At 45.9% G+C, this 22033-nt stretch overlaps 2 protein-coding genes across 4 annotated transcripts in view; one reads left to right on the forward strand and one right to left on the reverse strand.

Moving 5' to 3' along the window:
- Positions 1 to 8919, forward strand: part of WASHC5 (WASH complex subunit 5) — a 33574-nt gene extending 24655 nt beyond the window's left edge. For all 3 annotated transcript variants that reach the window (XM_077351513.1, XM_077351514.1, XM_077351512.1), the window contains exons 22-29: positions 993 to 1095; positions 1670 to 1749; positions 3115 to 3218; positions 4337 to 4466; positions 5162 to 5258; positions 7007 to 7160; positions 7332 to 7419; positions 8501 to 8919. In XM_077351513.1, coding sequence (XP_077207628.1) covers positions 993 to 1095; positions 1670 to 1749; positions 3115 to 3218; positions 4337 to 4466; positions 5162 to 5258; positions 7007 to 7160; positions 7332 to 7419; positions 8501 to 8557 — 813 coding nt within the window. In that variant the 3' untranslated portion in view covers positions 8558 to 8919. The remainder of the gene's footprint in view (positions 1 to 992; positions 1096 to 1669; positions 1750 to 3114; positions 3219 to 4336; positions 4467 to 5161; positions 5259 to 7006; positions 7161 to 7331; positions 7420 to 8500) is intronic.
- A 776-nt stretch (positions 8920 to 9695) lies between these two features.
- The window catches only part of SQLE (squalene epoxidase), a 29048-nt gene continuing 16710 nt past the window's right edge, over positions 9696 to 22033 (reverse strand). The window contains exons 7-11 of the mRNA XM_077351520.1: positions 19699 to 19794; positions 18349 to 18491; positions 16262 to 16358; positions 15222 to 15309; positions 9696 to 11349 (exon numbers count right to left, since the gene is read on the reverse strand). Coding sequence (XP_077207635.1) covers positions 11160 to 11349; positions 15222 to 15309; positions 16262 to 16358; positions 18349 to 18491; positions 19699 to 19794 — 614 coding nt within the window. The 3' untranslated portion in view covers positions 9696 to 11159. The remainder of the gene's footprint in view (positions 11350 to 15221; positions 15310 to 16261; positions 16359 to 18348; positions 18492 to 19698; positions 19795 to 22033) is intronic.

Below are 22033 nucleotides of genomic sequence, written 5' to 3' on the forward strand. Positions count from 1 at the left end.
CCCTAAGCATCCTAAAGCATCCAAGAAAAGTGTGTTTCCAACCTTTGCTTGAAGACTGCCAGTGAGGGGGAGCTCACCACCTCCTTACGCAGCCTATTCCACTGCTGAACTACTCTGACTGTGAACATTTTTTTTCCTGATATCTAGAAACTTTTCGTTATTATGGAGCTCCTGACAGAACTGCTTGAGTTCCAATAGGGCCTTGATCTCATTGGGGTGCTCATTCCACCAGATTGGGGCCATGGAGGAGAAGGCTCTGTCTCTGGTTGAGGCCAGGTGGAATTCATTGGGGCCAGGGATCACCAGATCTTGGAATGGATCGAGCAAGTCACCCTTTGGCAAGCACAGACAAGCAAGACGTCCTTTAAGTTTCGCAGGACCCTGATCGCGTATGGCCTTGAAGGAGAGTAGCCAGGACCTTAAACCTGATCCAGTTAATGAATTGAAAGCCAGAGTCTAGGACAGAAGAGGTCTTGTCAAAGCATCTATTTAGATTTAAATTGACCATGTTTTTAGCCACGTATGTCCTGGTTTTTATATGTTGCTATCTGCCCCGAGACTGAGACTAGCAAGGGGCAGTCTGCAAATCGAATCCACATCCTCAAATGAATAGATAAAATTGCAAGTTAGAACTTTTTTCTTCTTCTTTAGGGAAGGTTGCTGAAATACTTGCTGATTAATCATTCGCCGTTATTTTTATTGTTCTTTCCACTGTTGCTGCTTCTGAGTTTGCTGTTGCTGTTACTTTACTCCAGGGGTAGTCAAACTGCGGCCCTCCAGATGTCCATGGACTACAATTCCCAGGAGCCCCTGCCAGCGAATGCTGGCAGGGGCTCCTGGGAATTGTAGTCCATGGACCTCTGGAGGGCCGCAGTTTGACTACCCCTGCTTTAGTTCCTTTAGTTATCTAGTCTGCTTTTTAACTTTTCCTTATCAATTACCTCGATTGCAGTTTTAATAGTAAAAAGGTGGATTTGGCTTTCCCCCCCCAGAACTTCCTCAGCATGTTTCATAAAACGGTGCTGTGTGACAAGCCAGTCCTCGATGCCTTGAAAGTGCTCATGAATTCTGTCAATCCTCTGAAAGGAATTGTGGGTAAGTTCCATGAGCCATAATTTGGGGCCACATGGTGAGTCATTGATGCGGCTCAGTACCCTTGAGGGTGGATCACAGTACTTCTGTGGGCATATCTGCAGTTCCGCCCAACCCACTGGGCTGTCAGTAGGCGTTAATTTAATGTTCTCCGTATTATTCTGTTGTTCTACTACATTGTTTGCCGTTATCGCTGTGTTATTGTTAAACTAAGTTATCTGTATTGTTTCTGTTTTATGTGAACCGCCCTGAGCCTTTGGGGAGGGCGATATATAAATATAATTAATAAATAAAAACTAGACGGGCAATGCAGGGGAAGACAGGAAGCACAGATAGATTGTGCTTCCTGTAAAATAGTTTGTGCTTCCTGTCTTCAAAAGTAAGAGGGCATGTGTGTGTTTTTCAAGAAGGATGTTATCTCCATGCAGGCCAAACAGCAGGTACAAATTAGAACTGCAAGGTGGGCAATGAGGGGGCTGGAACTCTGCTCAGAGACCCTCTTAATGAAAAGAAGTACGTTGAGAACCTCCAATTCTAGACCATCTTTGACGCTTTACTTTTTGTTTCTCTGTTGCAGCCAATAGTGGTAAAGTGTATTCTACAGCCATTGCCAAAACTCAGAAGATATGGGCTGCTTATGCTGACGCTATCATGAAGGTATTTGGCTTTTGGTGCCTTTGCCTAAAATATATTTCATCGAGGCCTCAGTGGTGTGTGTTATGGTTATGAGACGTTTGCTCCTGAACATGTACAGAGTGCCTTTCCCTTGTGTCGCCACTGCCAACCAACAGGGATCCAAGATTGAGGGTCGAACTTTTGTCAAGGTAGCTCTGGTTGAGGCCAGTTTCTCTTCTCTTCTCTGGGGGCCTTCCTTTGTAGTCCCCCATCCAAGTGCCGAACTTGTTTAGCTACTGACACATAACAAGATCAGGCTATCCACGGGTGGCCCAACTGTGGCTCTCAAGACGTCTGTGGACTACAATTCCCATGAGCCCCAGCTAGCATGCACTAATAGGATACTGTGAACAATCTGTGTGGTGTTCATTTTTATATTTTGAGGAATAAACCATTGTTTGATTATTAAACAGCGGGATTAGCTTTGAGGTCTGGGTTAAAAAATTTTGAGAGCTGCATTTTGATGCATGTTTCTACTTTTGTTTTAATTTTAAAAATTCAGCTCACAAAGGACTTGTTTTGGAGGAAATGCCTCCCCCCCCCACATCTTCCTTATTTTTCTTTTTGCAGTGCATGGTGCGTTCTTTCTCAGATCTTATGGCTGCAGCTATGAGTCTAAACATTTTCCTCCCAACAGGATCAGTTCTCTGTGAATGTGGGTCAAAGTTGGTTTAAGAATAGCAGGAAGCACAAACCTCTCCAGACTGCTCAAGGGATCTCCTCTTAGCTGGTGTTTTGATCCAGTGAGCAGAACTAGAAGAGAAGGCCAAGAGGCGCTCATGGAATCAATCCAAGTAGGATTTCAGAATTAAATTCCCTTCACAATGTCAGTGACGCAGTCACAACTTCTCATGAGTGGGCTTTCCTTTTTAACCATCGCCTTTCCTCAGTCAGGTGTATGGAAACAAGCAGTGAATTGGGTCCCTACCCTGTCCCAGCCCCCAGGAAATTGGCTTGTGCAGATCGGTGGACTCTCTACAACCAAATGAGAGCAATACATAAAGGGAGCAAGAGGAAGAATCTGACATGTTTTCACCGTCACCCCAAGATCTTGCTCTGTCTGTAGAAATGCAGTAGGGAAGATACGCCATTTCCACCTGTTCCCTGTCAACCGCAGCCCCTTGTGCTTCATTTCACTCTGTTCCTTAAAACCCCCAAATCCTTGAACAACCTTCTGGGGCACAGGAGAGAAAGGAGAAGAGGAAGTTATCCAGTCCCTGTGCCCCTTCAGCTCACTGTTTTGTAGTACCTTGCTTGGGATGCTTTAAACAATTACGTTCCTTCCCTTCCCTCCCTCCCTGACTAAACATTTCCTTCCTTTTCTTCTCCCTTTTTCACCATGTCCAGGTGGGCCAGATGCAGATATTAAGGCGCCAGATAGCCAATGAACTTAATTACTCCTGCAGGTTCGATTCCAAGCACTTAGCAGCAGCACTGGAGAACCTCAACAAGTAAGCATCAGAACCGCTTGATGGACAGCTTGTGTAATAGTGAGGATAGCTGGGATCTATTATCTTGTGATCCTGGCTCACCCCCTCGTGGGGCACCCTGGATAGCACTAAAGAGCGAGAGATGCTGGCCACCAGGCAATCATAAGGATCTCCTGGCTACCCTAGACACAGGGAAACAGTCAACCAGTCCTTGTCAGGACTACTTGACAAGGGGTATAGGAGACTGCATCCAAATCTGCCAGATGAATACTGAGAGTAGAGGCAAGTCTAAAAGCCTAGACTTATCACGAATCTTACTGGCCAGTAAAATAGATTTAGCTCTTGTTCAAGAAACTCAATAATGAAAATGAAGCCCAACACAGAGCAAAAATTGGGCATCACATACCATCCTACCTACGGCATAGTGATATGCCTCAAGCTACAGTGAAAAGGTGAAACGGGTGTTGACCAAGGTCCGCCATGACATTCACACACTCGTAATAAAAACTGGGGAAGCGCATGTTGTCAGTGTTTACAAGCCTCCTGCCATTTCATGGCCAGCACATGTCCTTTCAGCGTATCCTCATCTTTCTGTGTATGCTGGTGATGTCAACAGCCACCATGGAAACTGGAGGGACATGATTAATGATAAGCACTTGACTGGGCTGGAGAACACGGCTTGCCTAATTGCTGGGCCTTCAGAATAACTGGTTGGCCACTAAAGGAGACAGGATGCTGGACTAGATGGACCACAATGCGCTGCTTATTTTCCTATTTATTTTTATTTACTTTATTTGAAACCTGAGATTCTTATGATGATGGATTCTACCTGTGTGCTATGACCTTGGGCTAGTCCCAGTCCTGATAGAGCTGTTCTCAGAGAGCAGTAATATCAGGGCTCTCTCAACTCCACCTCCCTCACAGGGTGTCTGTCGTGGGGAGAGGAAGGGAAGCCGATTGCAAGCCACTTGGAGGCTCCTTTGGGCAGTGAAAAGCAGGGTATAAAACCCAACTCGTCTTCTTTTGGAACGTAATGCCTTGGCTTTAAGAAACTGGAGAGCTTTGTTCGCTTGTTATATTTTGTCTTTCTTCTAAAGACCATTTAGAGTGGGTCTCCTTTCTCTGTCGTGTTTCGCTAGAGCAATCCTTGCAGACATAGAAGCCCACTATCAGGATCCGTCACTGCCTTACCCTAAAGAAGATAACACCCTTTTGTACGAGATCACAGCCTACCTGGAGGCAGCTGGCATTCATAACCCATTAAATAAGGTGAGACTCGTGTTCCCTACTGAAATACAATTTTATTACAGCCCAGAACGGTACAGTTGTTCTTCCTTCTTTCATTCGTTCATTTCGCAGATTTGTGGCTGAAAATGTATTTTCAACCTGTAGCCTCACAGCTCGCTCTGTGCTTCACTACCTGTGACTTTAGTTCTTGGTTCAGGCTGGAATACCTTGGAGGTTTTTTTGGCGGGGGGAGGGGGGGAGCGCACATGGTGTTACTGAAGGGGGAGGCCCCTAGAGCTCTTGATAGGGTAGCCCTGTTGGTCTGTAGTAGCACAGCTAGAGACGAATCAGTAGCATTTTAGAGACCAACAAGATTTTCAGGGTATAGGCATTCAAAAGGCAGTGCCCTTTGTCAGATATCTGAGGAAGGGAACTTTGACTCTCAAAAGCTCATACCCCCAAAATCTAGATTCTGGTAGGAACTAGCATCTAGCTGCTCAGAGTTAATCTAACACAGGGGTAGTCAAGCTGCAGCCCTCCAGATGTCCATGGATTACAATTCCCATGAGCCCCTGCCAGCAAACGCTGGCAGGGGCTCATGGGAATTGTAGTCCACTGACATTTGGAGGGCCGCCGTTTGACTACCCCTGATCTAACATGTTGGATTACAGGATTGGCAGTATGAAAATCCAGCTAAACAGATCCTCCCTCCCTCCCTTCTCTCTCTTCCTTTCCAGATCTACATAACTACAAAGCGGCTGCCGTATTTCCCCATAGTGAATTTTCTGTTTCTGATTTCCCAGTTGCCGAAGCTCCAGTACAACAAAAACTTTGGTATAGTATTTATTGTCTCTTGTGCATTTGAGCATGGTGGACAAAGAGCTTTCTTTCTGTCTAGTACAGGCTTTCTCAACCAGGGTTTCATGATGGCCCTGGAAGGGTTTTGCAAATGGGTGGGAGCTGTTTTGCAGGCCCTCCAGAAATGTTTAAAGTCCCGGAGGGTCCTGATCTTGGCCAGTTCTTTGGGGCCAGAGATCCTGAGCAGCTGTTGTGTGCCAGATCTTACTGCTCTTTGGGGGTTATACTAGAAGAAGTGGTCCCATAGGTACAGGGGTCCCCGATCATTTAGGGCAGGGGTAGTCAACCTGTGTTCCTCCAGATGTCCATGGACTACAATTCCCATGAGCCCCTGCCAGCGTTTGCTGGCAGGGGCTCATGGGAGTTGTAGTCCATGGACATCTGGAGGAACACAGGTTGACTACCCCTGATTTAGGGATTTAAAAGTGAGTACCAGAACCTTGAACCTGATCTGACCTCTGGAGTCTGTGCAGTGGGGAGGATTCTCAATTACGTCCTAGTGAGGATTCGTGCTGCTGCACTCTGGACCAGCTGAAGCTTCAAGGGCAGCCCTGCGTAGAGTGACTTACAGAAGCCCAGTCCGGGGGTGACCGTTGCATGGATCACAGTAGCTAGTTCAATTTCTGACAGTGTACGGTGCAAGTTATCACGCTTGGCGAAGATGCTAAAAAGCCTGGTGGGTGATCCGGACCTCCATAGATAGAGACGTATCCAAAATCACACCCAGACCTCTGACGGTGCTTGTAGGTGTTAAACAGACCCCATCTAGCATACGGAGTTGCATCGTATCTGTTCCAGCATGCCGGTCCAGCCAGAGGACCTGCGTCTTTGCTGGACTTAGCTTTAGTAGACTCCTTTTGAGCCCGTTCACCACAGCCTCCAAGCATTTTTCCAACGACTCTGGGGGTGTTGACAGGTGGCCGCCCATCAGCAGAAATAGCTGGCTGTCATCAGTGTACTGATGACAACCCAGCCGGAAACTGCAGATCAGTTCGCAAGGGGGCATCTTGGCAGCAGCTCTCCAGAGTCTCTGGCAGAGGTCCTTCACATCTCCTCTTACGTGATCCTTTTGAATGGACATGCGGGGGATTGAACCTGGGACCATTTGTATCCAAAGCAAACGTTATGCCACTGAGCCATGGTCCTGCCCCATGAAAATCAGAACGCTACAGTGGTGCTATAGAGGCCCAGCTCATCACCTCCATAGGGGGTTCCGCGGCAAATGCAGGCTGTAGCTACCAAGCCCTCTTGAGACCAGTGTTTCTAGACAAATCTAGACATGTAATCCAGAGCAAGATTTCCATTTGAGGAAGTCGCAGCCCTCTGCCTTTGTAGATGCTCATTTTGCTGTTCCTGAGGATCCACTGACCACCAAAAATAAAATTTATTTTGGGGAGGGGGTTATTCAGTGGGTTGCAGCAGGAGCAGAAAGAGGGAAAGTCTTATTCCACAAAGCCAAGAGGGAATGGATACACCCAATATACATGTTTACCTGTGGCATCTGTCCATCATCAGCAAGATGCTCAACTAGCGCAGTCATGTACCGTGCAGGTCCTGTTCTCCTCACTAGCTTGGCGGGATGGAGACAATCCCCTTGACCCACAGCAGCGAGCTATTCCGTGCAAGCAGTGAGCCACCACAAAGAGCTGTTCAAAATGGCTTCCACAGCATGGCCCTTCTGTGGGCTGCAAGGCAATGGGGGATTGGTTTGGTTATCTTTTCAGGGATGGCCTGCAGGAAGCCGGCCGACCCGGTAGACTGGCCGCCTCTGGTTCTCGGACTGCTCACTCTGCTGAAGCAATTTCATTCGCGCTACACCGAACAGTTCCTGGCTCTGATTGGCCAGTTTGTTCGATCGACGATGGAACAGTGCATGAGGTATCTGCTTTTTCCTTCTGTTAGTACTTCCTTTTTTTCAAAGGCAAGTAGTCTATTGGACTGGACCATTTCGGGGGGGTTTTTTGGGGGGGGGATTTTCCTGCTTAAATGTAAGAGGCTATCTGTTGCTTCCAAATGATCATTCACCATTGTGGGGTTCTGTGTGTGTAGCCAGAAGATCCCAGAAATGCCGGCCGATGTTGTGGGTGCCCTGCTTTTCTTAGAAGACTACGTTCGGTATACAAAACTCCCACGAAGGGTAAGTGTATTGGGCAAATTCAGAAGAAAATGCACAGGAACCTTTGGACTGACGTTCTTTTATATTAAGCCTCTTTTTGGTATCTGTCATGAATTCATCCTTTGGCCAATGTAGAGATTGACTATAGCTTGTAGGACATATGGGTAAAAGAATGTGGAAGTTAAGAACATTAGAAGAGCCCTGTTGGATCAGACCATCTAGTCCAGCATCCTGTCTCACACAGTGACCAACCAGGTCCTCTGGAGATCCAAGAATAGGGCCAAAAAGGCCTTCCCACTGATGCTGTCTCCTGGCACTGGGACTGTGGATACAAAAGCTTATGCCCAGAATTAAACTTTGTTGGTCTTAAAAGGGGCCCCTAGACTCAAACTTTCTTCTTATCTAGCCTGCTGGATTGTGATTAGTGGCCTTGGCTTCTCCCAAAATTACATTGGGTTTGTGTAAGCTGCCTTGCGAGAAGGACTTCGCACCAACGTGCTTATTTCAACAGAATAGAACTCCCTCCCTCCAGAACTCCCGGCAGGTTGAGATTTGAACCTGGGACTCCTTGGTTTTGGTCCAACATGCTGAGCCCTGCACCAACCCTGCCTCTGTTCAGTTCTAACACTGTAACTCCTCAACCCTTTCCCTTTAAGCTCAGGTAAATAAATGTAGAAAATTTAATTCAGCATGCTGGGAACTGAGGTGGTTGTTCTAAAGCAGGTTTTGCAGAAGAAAGAGACTAAGAATAATTTCCAGAGCTGGGGCCTTTTTGTTCCTCACCCAGTAAACTCTCACACCTTGTAGCACACGTGAAAACTCTACACCAGGGGTAGTCAAACTGCGGCCCTCCAGATGTCCATGGACTACAATTCCCAGGAGCCCCCTGCCAGTGAATGCTGGCAGGGGGCTCCTGGGAATTGTAGTCCATGGACATCTGGAGGGCCGCAGTTTGACTACCCCTGCTCTACACAAATATTAAAACATGCATTTATTGTTTTTGGGTATCTTGCTATGGCATTGAAGAAATTTTTATCTTTAAGTCAGATAAGTGATTTCTACAACATTCTTGAACAGTATCTTGGGCCCTTCTGTCTTCTAGGTGGTGGAAGCTCATGTTCCTAGTTTCATTTTTGACGAGTTTCGCACAGTTCTGTGACCCCCTGTGGAAGGTTTAGCCTCCAGTGGATCTATAAAGGAATTTCTAATACGGAGAGGAGGAAGAGGAAGAAGGAAAACAATATTTCAGAGCCAGCTTTTATTGGCAACTGGCATAATTCTCGTATGACAGCACGAGTTGAACGTAATCGGCAGTACTACTACTAACCCTGTTATAAAATCTTAGCATTTATGTTCCCATGGACCTCTTGATCCTTAGCTCTGGAGTATTTTGTACTTAACTTGTAATGTTGTACACAATTCCTTATGTACAAAAATTGCTTTGTTTATATTAATAGAAGGCCATTTTGTGGACATAGTTACTTTATTGCACAACAATTAAAATAGTGATATTGAAAGGTTTCTCACCTGTTTTCCACATGGTTCAAATATGCAAAATAGGTTGGGTCCCTGGTCCTAAGCAACTGAAATCAATGGCATTTCTCTGCCGTGACATTATAAGACCCTAAGGCAGGGATTCTCAACCAGTGGTCCGTGGATGTAGTATGGGGTTCTCAGCTCCTACGCATCTTTCCAGCCTACATAGTATTCATAAAGGTGGGGGAAAGGAGCAAAAGGAGGCCTAAGGCTATGGGTAGTGATGTCACTTCCAGAGGCGTGGTCACACATTTTGCTTGATGGAAACATTCAGCACTGCCCGGGAGCAGAACCCAGCAGACTACCTGCATTAGTATGAAATTAGTATCCTGCATTAGTATGAAACCCTTCAGGATCAAACACATCATTAGACAGCTCTTATTTTTGAAAAAGGAAATCCATCTGTTGAAAGCCTGGTGGAAAACACCTTGTCCTCTTGCAGCTGCACTGGCTCCAGATTGAAGACCAACTCTAATTCAAAGTTTTGGTTATAACCTTTAAAGCCTAAACTGTCTGGGACCATCGTACCTACGGGACCACCTCTCCCCATAGGTCTCAGGATCTCTGGCCCCCAAAGAGATGAAATTGGCCACAGGTAATGATGGAATGCTTGACCAAATGAGATCAGACGCCAGAATTTATACTCGAGCGAAAAGAAACAATCCAATCCTGTTAACTGAATATTTAAAGACTTTATCGGACAAAAAAAAAACCTCACATCAAGATTATTAAAAATGCAAACAAAAGGGAGGAATGTACAGATAACAGCCATTCCCAACAAAACCCCTCCCCCCCCCCCACACACACACGGTTCAAGTTGTCCCCTTTGCGATTGACTTTTCATTGATGTTACTGGGGTATGCTCAATAGCAGGGTCAGAATCAGGGCGTTTTCTATCTGTACTCTCAACATAGTGGCCTTTATAAACATCTATCTCTTTTATCAACATCATTTCTATCACTCTCAAATATATACACATATATATATTCTTCTATGCACCTCTAACACTTGGATCCAGGAGTCTTCTGGAAGGCTGGCCCAGAAACCCCTTCCAGGGTTGACGACAGCATCGGCAGGAACAACAGAGGCAGCTATCCCCACACAAACATCCAGGGGTCGCTCAGGGAATCAAAGGAGACCCAGCAATAATTCACACCGGGAGGGTTGATCTGTGTTTGGGCTACCCCACCACAAGACTGCAGGGGCTGTCTGGTCGTGGGGCCTCCCTACAGAAAGATTTCCTCGCCCACCTAAAGCAGGCCCGCCAGGAGAGAGAAATTCCAGCCAAGCCACTGTCTCAGCAAGCAAGTTGTCTAGCTGAAGGGAAAGGTTTCATTGTAGGAAACCCCAACCCAACCCAACCTGAGGCTTCATCAATGATAATGATAACTAGGCCAGTGATTCATAGACAGCTCACCTCCTGCAAGAGCAGTATTTCTCTACAAGGACTCTTGGCCCAGGGCGAGGCTACAGGTTGCAGGAAACACGGGATCACTATCCAACACGAGAGTCCTACACGGAATTCCCCTTCCTCCACGTGTGTTTCATACAGCTTATCCCATGTGTAGGCACTGTTATGCTGCATGCTTCCATCCCCTACAATGGGGGAGGCCAAACCATGACTCTCCAAGGGTCCATGGACTACAATTCCCATGAGTCTCCATAAGCATGGACAGCTGGAGAGCCACAGTTCGGCCACCCCTGCCCTATAGGGGATAGAGAGCCGTAGCAGGAAGATGGTGGCAGTGTGGCATATGTGTTATAGACACACAGTGTGTGCCTTCTATGTGTGCCTTTTAACATAGCATTAAGGGGCATCAGAGGGACAAGGAAGAGAAGTTGGACAGACACTGTGCTGGTTACTTAACCATTCTTTGTTCTGGGTATTTATTTCCAGAAGGTGTAGAAGTAACACCCCCCCCCCCCACACACACACACACACACATTTTGATGGTCTTCACCTAAGCACCTCTCTTTTCTGAGAAGAGATGAACGTGTACCCAGGTGTACACAGCTGGAATCACCAGAGATCCCATGCCAACTGTATGCAAAGATTAGGCTGCCTGCCTATACCGAGAAAGGTGCACATCGTATTGCAAAAATAATGTCAAGTCCTCGATAAAAGTTCTGGATTTGTTGGAAATGAAGGAGGGGCTGACCCATTCCATATTCATAAGGGGGAGGGAGACCTCCTCAGGTTCTCCTTGCCGCAGGGTCCGTTTCTTTCAACAGAGGTATTTTATTTCCGAGTAGATGAGTGGAAATATGACGGAGCAAGCTCGGTACATCACAGCTGTGCTGCTGAAAAACGCCCGTGGCTTGGTGATCCAGGGTTCCGACTTGAAGCAGAAATAGACGGCGTAGAGGGCCACGGCAAAGAAGTGGCCGATCAGGACAAGTGGCTGTGGTGACAGGCTGCCAGAGGAGGTTACAGCAGGAGGAGGAAAAAGGGGAAATGGGGAACACATCAGTAAAATTTGCAGAATATGCATCCTTTTACATTTAGAGTTTCAGCTCCCTTCTCTAGTTTCACTCTAGAAAGTTTCCTACAGGGGTCTCCAACTTTTTACATCCTGGAATTCTGACATGGTGTGGTTGGCACAATTTCAATATGGCTACCACAGGAGGTGGAGCCAGCCAGAAAAATGGCTGCCACAGGTTAGACCTAAAATTGAATATTGTGGGGGCATAAATCAAGGATTTGGAAAGAAGTTATTGATGCCTCCTTAGTAGATCACTTTCTACCAGAAAACCACAGCCCAGAAGACTTTAAATTTGCTGTTCTGTTTACTGCAAAAGGACAGACATTAATAGAAGCTGAAATAATTTTCAAATTAGGATTTCACTCCAGTGTGAGTCTTGATAATGAGCTGGACTGATCATGCCTTTCTGAACGATTGTGAAGGTCAGATCTATGCAGTTTCACCTCACACCCTTTGCAGTTTTGAGTTAACTCTCAAAACCTGTGAAACCGGCGATAATTTTCCTTGCCTTGCTTTATGTCTGAACGTACTTTAAGGTAAAGGTAAAGGTATCCCCTGTGCAAGCACCGAATCATGTCTGACCCTTGGGGTGACGCCCTCTAGTGTTTTCATGGCAGACTCAATATGGGGTGGTTTGCCAGTGCCTTCCCCAGTCATTACCGTTTACCCCCCAGCAAGCCGGGTACTCATTTTACCGACCTCGGAAGGATGGAAGGCTGAGTCAACCTTGAGCCGGCTGCTGGGATTGAACTCCCAGCCTCATGGGCAGAGCTTCAGACTGCATGTCTGCTGCCTTACCACTCTGCGCCACAAGAGGCTCTCACGGCAGTCTAAAAAAACTAAAAACAATCCCGCCCACCACAAAACCCCCTTCTGCAGCCTTATTTCTTTGGGTTGGTGATTAGAGGAGGGGCTCCAGATCTTCCTTGCCCTGGCTTCAACCAAATGCCTGGTGGAAGAGCTCAGTCCTACAGGCCCTGTGGAAGTGTGTTAGTTCTGTCAGGGCCCGTAGCTCTTCCGGCAGCTCATTCCGCCAGGCAGGGGCCAGGACCGAAAAGGCTGGGCCGAGGCTAGATATATTTCACGCGGGCCAGGGATCACCTGCTTATTAGAACTCAAAGAGCGTAAGGCTCTGTGAGGGGCAGAAGGAATTAGTTGGTCGCTCAGATATCCTGCTCCCAGACTGTGGCCCAGACTGTGAATCAGGATTTTGTGGGTCCTGATCCCGCGTGGTTCTTATATTAAATATACAGTATTCATGGGTATGAGCAGTCAGAGCTTCAGACAGCATGTCGGTTGCCTTACCACCCTGCGCCACAAGAGGCTCTCGCGACAAGAACATAATTTAGAAAGCATTAAAACTGCATTTTAAGCAGCATTACTAATTTGAATTTGGGGACTAGCTCCAGTGATCCAGACTTGAACAAACTACTGAATTTGGAAAAGAAATGTATCCATTATGATCTACCTACAGCCTCCATGTTCAAATACATAAAGGTTTTGTGCATTTTCCTAGAGGACTTTGAATCCAACAAGGTCCAACTTTATTTTTTGAGGATGAAGAATTCAAAAATAGGTGGACTCTAATCCTAGACAAATGTGCATATGGTCTGATGTTAATAGCTAAAGGTCAATGAAAGAAGCTGATGAAATGTCTGTGGTCATTCTTTCACTCAAAAACACATTACAGCAGAATTTGTCACAAAAGTTGTTTGAGTCCAACATTAAAGATGTTGAGAACAAATTTTAAAAACTTCAGTGATGAACTCAAAGAATACCAAAACAGTAAATTTGACACTATGCTGACTCCAGGGTCTATAAATGTTTTTTTCAAGATACTACACCCAAGAAGAGGGTAACTTGGCATCATTTTATGACACAGAACTTGAGAGGTCTCACCTCACATATTTCTTCTGTTATTAAGATTGTACTAAATGAGACTAGAGCCCTGGGCTAGATCACTGAAAAAGCTTCCAGATCTCTTTATAATATATACCCTTGGGTCCCTATTTTCTATTTGCTACCCAGGGTTGAATGAGACACACCCTTTTCCTTAGAGCCACTGGCACAGTATCTAGACACATTTCTCCAACCCTTTGCTAAAGACAACCCCTCTTTCATAACAGATTCTTCAGATCTAATCAGTCAATTAGAACATCTAAAACTGCCTGAAGGAGCAACTTCCTTACCTTTGATGTGAGTTCCCTTTATACCAATGTACCACTAGATAGAGCCTTTTGTGGCGCAGAGTGGTAAGGCAGCAGACATGCAATCTGAAAGCTCTGGGAGTTCAATCCCAGTAGCCAGCTCAAGGTTGACTCAGCCTTCCATCCTTCCGAGGTCGGTAAAATGAGTACCCAGCTTGCTGCTGGGGGGTAAACGGTCATGACTGGGGAAGGCACTGGCAAACCACCCCGTATTGAGTCTGCCAAGAAAACGCTAGAGGGCGTCACCCCAAAAAGAAATTCCACAAGTCCTCTTGACTTTAAGAACTCTGCCAAAGAACTTTGTCAACAACTACAACAATGAGATTATCCACCCCCAGCTATTGCTAAAGCATATCAGAGGGCTAACCCCTGGTGTAGTAACGCTCACCAGTCATTTTATTACAGGCCTGTTCTCTCTGTTCCTCCACACACATTTTATATGCTCAAAATCATAGAATCATAGAGTTGGAAGGGGCCATACAGGCCATCTAGTCCAACCCCCTGCTCTATGCAGGATCAGCCCTAAGCATCCTAAAGCATCCAAGAAAAGTGTGTATCCAACCTTTGCTTGAAGACTGCCAGTGAGGGAGAGCTCACCACCTCCTTAGGCAGCCTATTCCACTGCTGAACTACTCTGATTGTGAAATTTTTTTCCTGATATCTAGCCTATATCGTTGTAGTTTAAACCCATTACTGTGCGTCCTTTCCTCTGCAGCCAACGGAAACAGCATCCTGCCCTCATGGAGAAGTGTAGCTGCTAAAGAAAGCTGGGGAGCACACTGGATTTTAACATGTTTTCAGGCTTGACTTGCTTACATTAATCTTCTCCAAAGGCTACAGCTCAGCAGAAAAAAATACATTTTGCGGAAAGAAGATCCAGGGTTCAGACCCCAGCCTCTCCTGTAGGAAGGCATCGAGTAGCAATGAAGACTTTTCTCTGGTCATGCCGCTGAATGCTTATTGCTGGTAGGAGTACATGAAGTACTCATACGGTTGCCAACTCTGATTTTGGAAATTCCTGGAGATTTGGAAGCAGTGCCTGGGGAGGACAGTTAATTCAGCGAGGGTGTGTTTAAACAACCCACCCTCTGAAGCGCCCATTTCTTCCAAGGAAACTGATTTCTATAGTGTGAAGATCAGTTGTAGTGATGAGAGAATGCCAAACCCCACCTGATTCTGTGACATCTGACAGAGAGGCTGATTCTGTGAATACTCAAGGGGGTGGCAGGTGACAGTGGATGAGCGAGAGAGTTGTGAGTGTCCTGCATAGTGCAGGGGGTTGGACTAGATGACCCAGGAGGTCCCTTCCAACGCTAAGATTCTACGATTCTATGAAGCAACCCTATGTGCCATGGTATGTGGATCTGCAGTGGCATAACTTGGAATAAGACCACTTTTTATGTGGACAGGAAACCACAGGCCAGGTTATTTGTTTGACCATCTGATCCTTGTCACCACTCACTGGTTGTGAAGGGCCCAAAAAATCTCCCACGCAGGGCCTCCAAAATTCCAATGCTGGCCATAGCAAGTCCCCCCCCCCCTCCCCAGGAACTTGAGTAGTTGTAGTATTCCAACACGTACCCCACCCCCAACTTACACAGAGAGTAATCCAACCGGACCGGAGACACACTTGCCACCCAGTTTGAAATAAAGGAAGCAGGCTTGCCGTAACTGATGCAGAGAATCTGGCAAAGGGAAGGAGAGGGAGAACAATTGACAAAGTGGCCCCAAGAAAAAAGTCGAAATCTTTAAATCTCATCCCCTGCATTCAAAAGAAACTGTCATCATGTTAAACTAGTAACAATCCAAAAAAAGGGAGTGCACAGCGATAAGGAGCCAAAACAGATAAACCATGTCCATATGCATGTTTTGGGACTTAAATTGCTTAATACATGGTTGAATTACTTTTGACTGCATAAAATAGTAGGGTTTTTTGGTACATTTTAGAAATACTGAGTATACAAAGTGATATAAAGTGATTTAAGTAGTGATTGTGACTTAATAAAATAAGAACAAGTACGAACAAATAAAGATTACACACTGCTTTCACTGACTTCCAGAAGTTTTTCAAAAAGCTTTTTATTTAGACCTTACACTGGACTTTGCTTTCATTTCTTTACCATGTACTCCTTCTAGAAGAAGAAGAGTTGGTTTTATACCCCACATTTCACTGCCCAAAGGAGTGTCAAAGCGGCTTCCATTTGCCTTCCCTTTCCTCTCCCCACAAAAGAGACCCTGTGAGGGAGGTGAGGCTGAGAGAGCCCTGATATTACTGAAGAAGAAGAGTTAGTTCTTATATGCCACTTTTCTCTACCCAGAGGAGTCTCAAAGCGGCTTACATTCACCTTCCCTTTCCTCTCCCCGCAAGGCTGAGAGAGGCCTGATATTCCTGCAACTTGGCAGATTGAAAGCTGACACTCTTAACCACTACACCAAGCTGGTTCTGTGTATACTGATCAATAAAGAACAGTTTCATGTGTCCATGTTAAACTGCTGCAGTGCTGTATTTCTAAATTGGCACGTGACACATCAGCCAGTCTGACTGTTTCACTATATATCACCGAAGACAGACCTTGGGGTATGGGGGATGTATTTATTTACTGACATTCAAAAAGGATCTTTCGGAAGTGCACTTACCATCTGGTGCAGAAAATAATTCATACAGGGCTTGGGCAAGGACGTTCACGACAAACGAGTGTTTTTTTCTTCTGGTCCAGTAAAAGGTCTTTTTGGCCTGCAAATGGGAAGCAGTTAACTTGCTGGTGTCAGAAAGCATAAGCCACAGACATTCCAAGGAAACCAATCATTTACGTTGTTTTCAGATGGCTGGTTAAAGAAGGCTGCTAAGGGACAGCAGTTCCAAGAACTAGCCAATGTGGAGACCCACCTTAGAAGCTAAAGGGCACCTGCCAGGATACCTCACATGCTCTATCAAGAATAAAGTTTGCATAGGTTTAGTTTTTCCAGAACTATCCTCTGGACTGATCTTTTCTTCCCAGTAATGCTATCTGAGAAACGAAAAGCAATGGGGGGGGGGGGGTCTGTCCAAAATGGAGCATGAGTCAGCACTACATTCACATCATTAACTTCAGAACAAAAGGGATCCTTAGAGTTAAATTTCAAAATTCTATGGCAAAAAGCTAGTGCACTGAGAACCTTACAGTCCCCATTATGACATCACAGGAGTCTATTTAAATATTAGACCACTGAAGAAGACCCCAAGAGGGGTTGAAACGCATTTGGATTATTGTCATTTATCCATGTGTCCATATGCTTCGGATTTGTGCAATGTTGTTATGTGCGAAGTCGTGTCCGACCCATCGCAACCCCATGGACAATGATCCTCCAGGCCTTCCTGTCCTCTACCATTCCCCGGAGTCCATTTAAGTTTGCACCTACTGCTTCAGTGACTCCATCCAGCCACCTCATTCTATTTGTGCAATAGTGTGTGATTAATGTTGCTGTTTTTAAAATGCCATATGTGCACGTGAATTACAATAAATATTTGTATTTTAATATATAATATATTCTTCTGGTGCTCAACCTTCTAGGTTCCTAGCTTGTGTAAGACCGTTTATGCACTGAGAACTTCACTGCCCCGGATGAGGTACACCAGGCCAAATGCTCCCCCATGTGGTGCAGGAAGAGGTTAGGCTACCTGCCATGACTAAAACTCCAGCCTGCAGCCTGGCATGAAACCTCCAGTGCGTAAACGGTCTAACAGGGTCGGGTTATTTTGTTCCTTCTTTTGTTGTTCGCTAGATTCTATCTTCGTCATGGTCTCGCCACACAAATCTTCAGCAAGTGGTAAGAAGAAGCAAGAACCGTGTTATTCTTCACTGTATTTTGCCTCCTTCAGCACACTAAAGCAGGGGTAGTCAACCTGTGGTCCTCCAGATGTTCATGAACTACAATTCCCATGAGACTGGCAAGGGCTCATGGGAATTGTAGTTCATGAACATCTGGAGGACCACAGGTTGACTACCCCTGCACTAAAGGGCTGGGCATGAAAGGAGGGTTCAGCCCTGAAGTTCAAGCCAAAGGGTAACAGCCAAAAGGACTTACGCCTCGTTGCTCATGGCTTTTAGAAGAAGAGTTGGTTCTTATATGCTGCTTTTCTCTACCCGAAGGAATCTCAAAGCGGCTTACAATCGCCTTCCCTTTCCTCTCCCCACAACAGACCCCCTGTGAGGGAGGGTGAGGCTGAGAGAGCCCTGATATCACTGCTCGGTCAAAACAGCTTTCTCAGTGCTGTGGCGAGCCCAAGGTCAGCCAGCTGGCTGCATGTGGGGGAGTGCAGAATCGAACCCGGAATGCCAGATTAGAAGTCCGCACTCTAACCACTACACCAAACAGGCTCTGAAACTGGCCTGGAGGCCTAGGAGAACCAACCTAGTGACTGGCCCAGGCAGCATTTGGCTTTGAATGTTTGGGTTATATTGTTTAATTTGGTCCGGAAAGCCGCTTTGCATTCTTTTGAGGGGAAAAACAAACATAAAATGCTTCATTAATACATTGTTGTATTTCCTCTATGCCTCCCACCACTGTTTTGGTTTGAAACTAGCCTATCCACCCTGTTTTAGCTAGCCCATCAGGAATTTGAATAATCACCCTCACTCCCTCCCTGCTCTGAAATATATGGCTTGTAGATAGTCAGAATACAGCCTAGAATGCTGAGACCCTTCAAATTGCATCCGGACCCCAATTAAAAAATCAGGCCCTACCTGTAGAAGGTCAGAGTCCTCGTATAAGTCTGGAATGGCCTGCAGTAAACCCCTCCAGATCTTGATATCATTCAGAATCACACTCATCCCTCCACCAGTTAGAGGGTGTCTCATGTTGTATGCATCGCCCAGGAGAAGGACTCCTGAAAAAGGAGACACTCCGAAAATCAATCGCCATCCAACAGCTACAATAACTGGTAAGTCTTTAGCAGAATTCTGCAACCTTCAACCAAGTATTTATTGCCGTTTAATGAGTTTTCTTGCGCTGCTTCAACCACCTCCGGCTCATTAAGTGCATTTTGCAGGTTTAAAGCGAAGTTTGAGGCCTGAGGCCCCTTTAAGACCAACAAGAAGATGCCCAGAATTATATTTTGCTGGTCTTAAAGGTGCCATTGGACTCAAAACATTGTTCTGTTGCTTCAGACCAGGGGTAGTCAAACTGCGGCCCTCCAGATGTCCATGGACTACAATTCCCAGGAGCCCCCTGCCAGCATTTGCTGGCAGGGGGCTGCCAGCGTTTGCTGGCGTTTGCTGGCAGGGGGCTCCTGGGAATTGTAGTCCATGGACATCTGGAGGGCCGCAGTTTGACTACCCCTGCTTCAGACCAACACGGCTACCCACCTGAGTCTATTTGCACTCTTAAATCAGTTAACCATGCAAGAGGCATTTTAGCACACTTCAATACAAGCTGCTGAAAAGCAGATCGGAGCCGTGATTGCATTATTCATGACACACTGCATGCTGCTGATGCATGATGGCGTGCAGTTATGCATTCTGGTCTATGCTGGTCCTGCATGATAGAAGGCAGACGTTCAGAAGCTGCTTTGCTTCTTGTATGTAAATGCCCCGAAGCAGCTTGTGGGTCATGCTTGCAGGGCTGAGACTGCAAATAACACCAAGAAGCCCAACAATATTAGCACTCCTGATACTTCCTCCTACAAATATAAGAATTTAAACATATTTTGACCACTATTTGTGTAGCAGATACACAACATTAGAGTTCAGGACTGGGGGTTTGCAGAGCAGCTAACCAGTTTTAGAAAAGAAGCCCAGTTTCTTTATGTCTGAGAAATAACGTTGTTTGCTAGTGCACAAGAACCTTTGGCTGGGATCCGAAGACTGGGTCCTGCACATCAAAGAAATTTGTGGCCTCGTGTTTTTCCAACAGCAGGTTCCCAGGATATGTCCCCAACAATCTCTGAAAACGAATGAGTCTTTCGAAACTGACTTGGGATGGGGAGGGCGTCAAGCTGGCACTAAGAAAGGAAATCTAGGGGCGCTCTCCCCAAGTTGTACATTTCATCCCACACCCCATGCCTTCAAGCGTTGGTCCCTCCCCAGTTTACAAACCTGCTTTGTTAACAGGGGAAGGCGGCAAAAAGCTCGCTGGCATGACCCTCAGTCGATTATTCTGAACGGCTACGAGGAACGGCTCTTGTATATGCTCTGCAAAAGAAACAGAAACAGGGCAATAGTTTGGTCATTTCTAAAAGGTCTCCCCCTGACCCCATTCCTGTAAAGAAAACAGTAAAAATACAGAAGGAAATAACAAAGCTGTAGTCCAGAGATTTCCAACCAGGGTTCAGCCTTTCCCAGAAGTTTGGATGGCCACTGACATCACTAGACATCGCCAGTGGGCACTTCCCCTGTTGCACTACAATCCTAGTCTCTTTCTCTACGATGGAAATGGTTGGACTAGATGGCCTGTATGGCCCCTTCCAACTCTATGATTCTATGATTCTATTAAATGACGGATCATTTGATTGGCTGGCTCCTGCATCTTATTTCCACAGCCACTTCTTTGAAGGGGCATGCCACCACTTCTAGAGTTCCTCGGAGCCTACAAAATATTTTGGGAGCTCCTCCACGGTCAAAGGTTGGAAAAGGCTGTTGTAGATGAAGAATTGTGTGTGATTCTGAAATGGAGCATCTGGGAAGGAGCTCAGGTATTCAGCGGCAGGGGTTGGAGGGAATTGGCAGGGCAAGAGAACGATCCCAGAGAATATCGTTCAGCTCTACCCCATCTGATATCCAAGACCTGATAAACACCAATGAGAGGCCCGCAGGATTTGACTTGCTATGGGAGACAACTAATGGAATTTGGTAGTTGTGCAGACATGTTGTTTAAATGGGGCAAAATGATTGTGGCACAGCCTGGCAAACTATTTCTTTGCTTTAGGATGCTTTCGGCTGATGCTGCATTGAGCAGGGGGTTGGATTAGATGGCTTGTATGGCCCCTTCCAACTCTATGATTCTGTGATTCTATGATTTCCCCTCTGTCATAGGAATGGGAGCATCATGCTTTCCAGGGAGGTGTGATGGGGCTCTCTGAACTCTCCCCAGCTGTGATTGAGTGGATTGAAAATTTACATATCAGTATTCAGAGGGATTGCCCAATTGGTCTGCATACCTGTTGCATCAATTTGGTTATGGATCGTACATTAGTATCTGCTTCTGAGAGGCCTGAGAGAAGATGCTTGAGAAAAGCTAGCTTTAGAGACAATGTGGGATTATATCCTACTAGAGCTATAGTTACTTTTGTATAAATTGTTAAGCTGAATCATAACCAGCATGTGTTCTGGCCCAAGCTAGAAAAATTCGACTGGTTGGCTATCAAAATGCTCTACGGCTGTTTTCACAGCAGTTAAGAAACCTCCACGAAACGCTGAGCAGGAGGGACTGTTTATATGATGAAACCACTGAGGAAGAAAGCAACTTTGAAAATGGGCTATTGAAAAAGAAATTGTGTTTACCCAGAACCTGTTTTGGTTTATGTTTGCATATTACAGATATGATAATATCTACTGAACATTAATTATTGAAATTATTAATTGCTTTCAATAAACTGGAACAATGACAAACTAAAATAGATTACATCTTTTTGATAGCCAACTGATCAAATTTTTCTAGCTTGCATGATTCCATTCTAACAGCCCTTTTCTGCATGTATTCTGGCCCAGGCTGACCCAAGTTGCCAAAGTTCACCTGGAAGGTCAGGAGGCGCCATAGTGGGTAAGCCGAGACAGCAAATACACTGCATGCCTCGTGGAATCCAGCTGCATTCGTTTCTAGGGGGAGGAATCGCTGTTCCTTTATATTGCGATTGTTACCAACTGGGGGGCCTCTTGTGGCGCAGAGTGGTAAAGCAGCAGACATGCTGTCTGAAGCTCTGCCCATGAGGCTGGGAATTCAATCCCAGCAGCCGGCTCAAGGTTGACTCAGCCTTCCATCCTTGCGAGGTCGGTAAAATGAGTACCCAGCTTCCTGGGGGGTAAATGGTAATGACTGGGGAAGGCACTGGCAAACCACCCCGTATTGAGTCTGCGAAGAAAACACTAGAGGACGTCACCCCAAGGGTCAGACATGACTCGGTACTTGCACAGGGGATACCTTTACCTTTACCTTACCAACTTGGAGGTCAAGAATGTGCCCACCTAAGGGCAATTCCCATGAGAACAGTTTGGGAATGATGTTCTGATGCCCACCCCTGACAACACAGTGAGAGGTCTATTGACCAATCGGAGCAGAATCCAAACAATGGATCTGGTACTTAGCCAACCCAATGCCATCCTGAATATTTAGCATCTGTGCGTGTACCAATCAATGATGAATACTGTATCGGAATGCAAAGTATTAAAACTTTTTCTCCAGCCCTGGGAGGGTGGAGATCACTGTTTCAGTCAT

The sequence above is a fragment of the Paroedura picta genome, chromosome 9, assembly GCF_049243985.1.
Source record: "Paroedura picta isolate Pp20150507F chromosome 9, Ppicta_v3.0, whole genome shotgun sequence".
In the NCBI taxonomy this organism is placed as follows: domain Eukaryota; kingdom Metazoa; phylum Chordata; class Lepidosauria; order Squamata; family Gekkonidae; genus Paroedura; species Paroedura picta.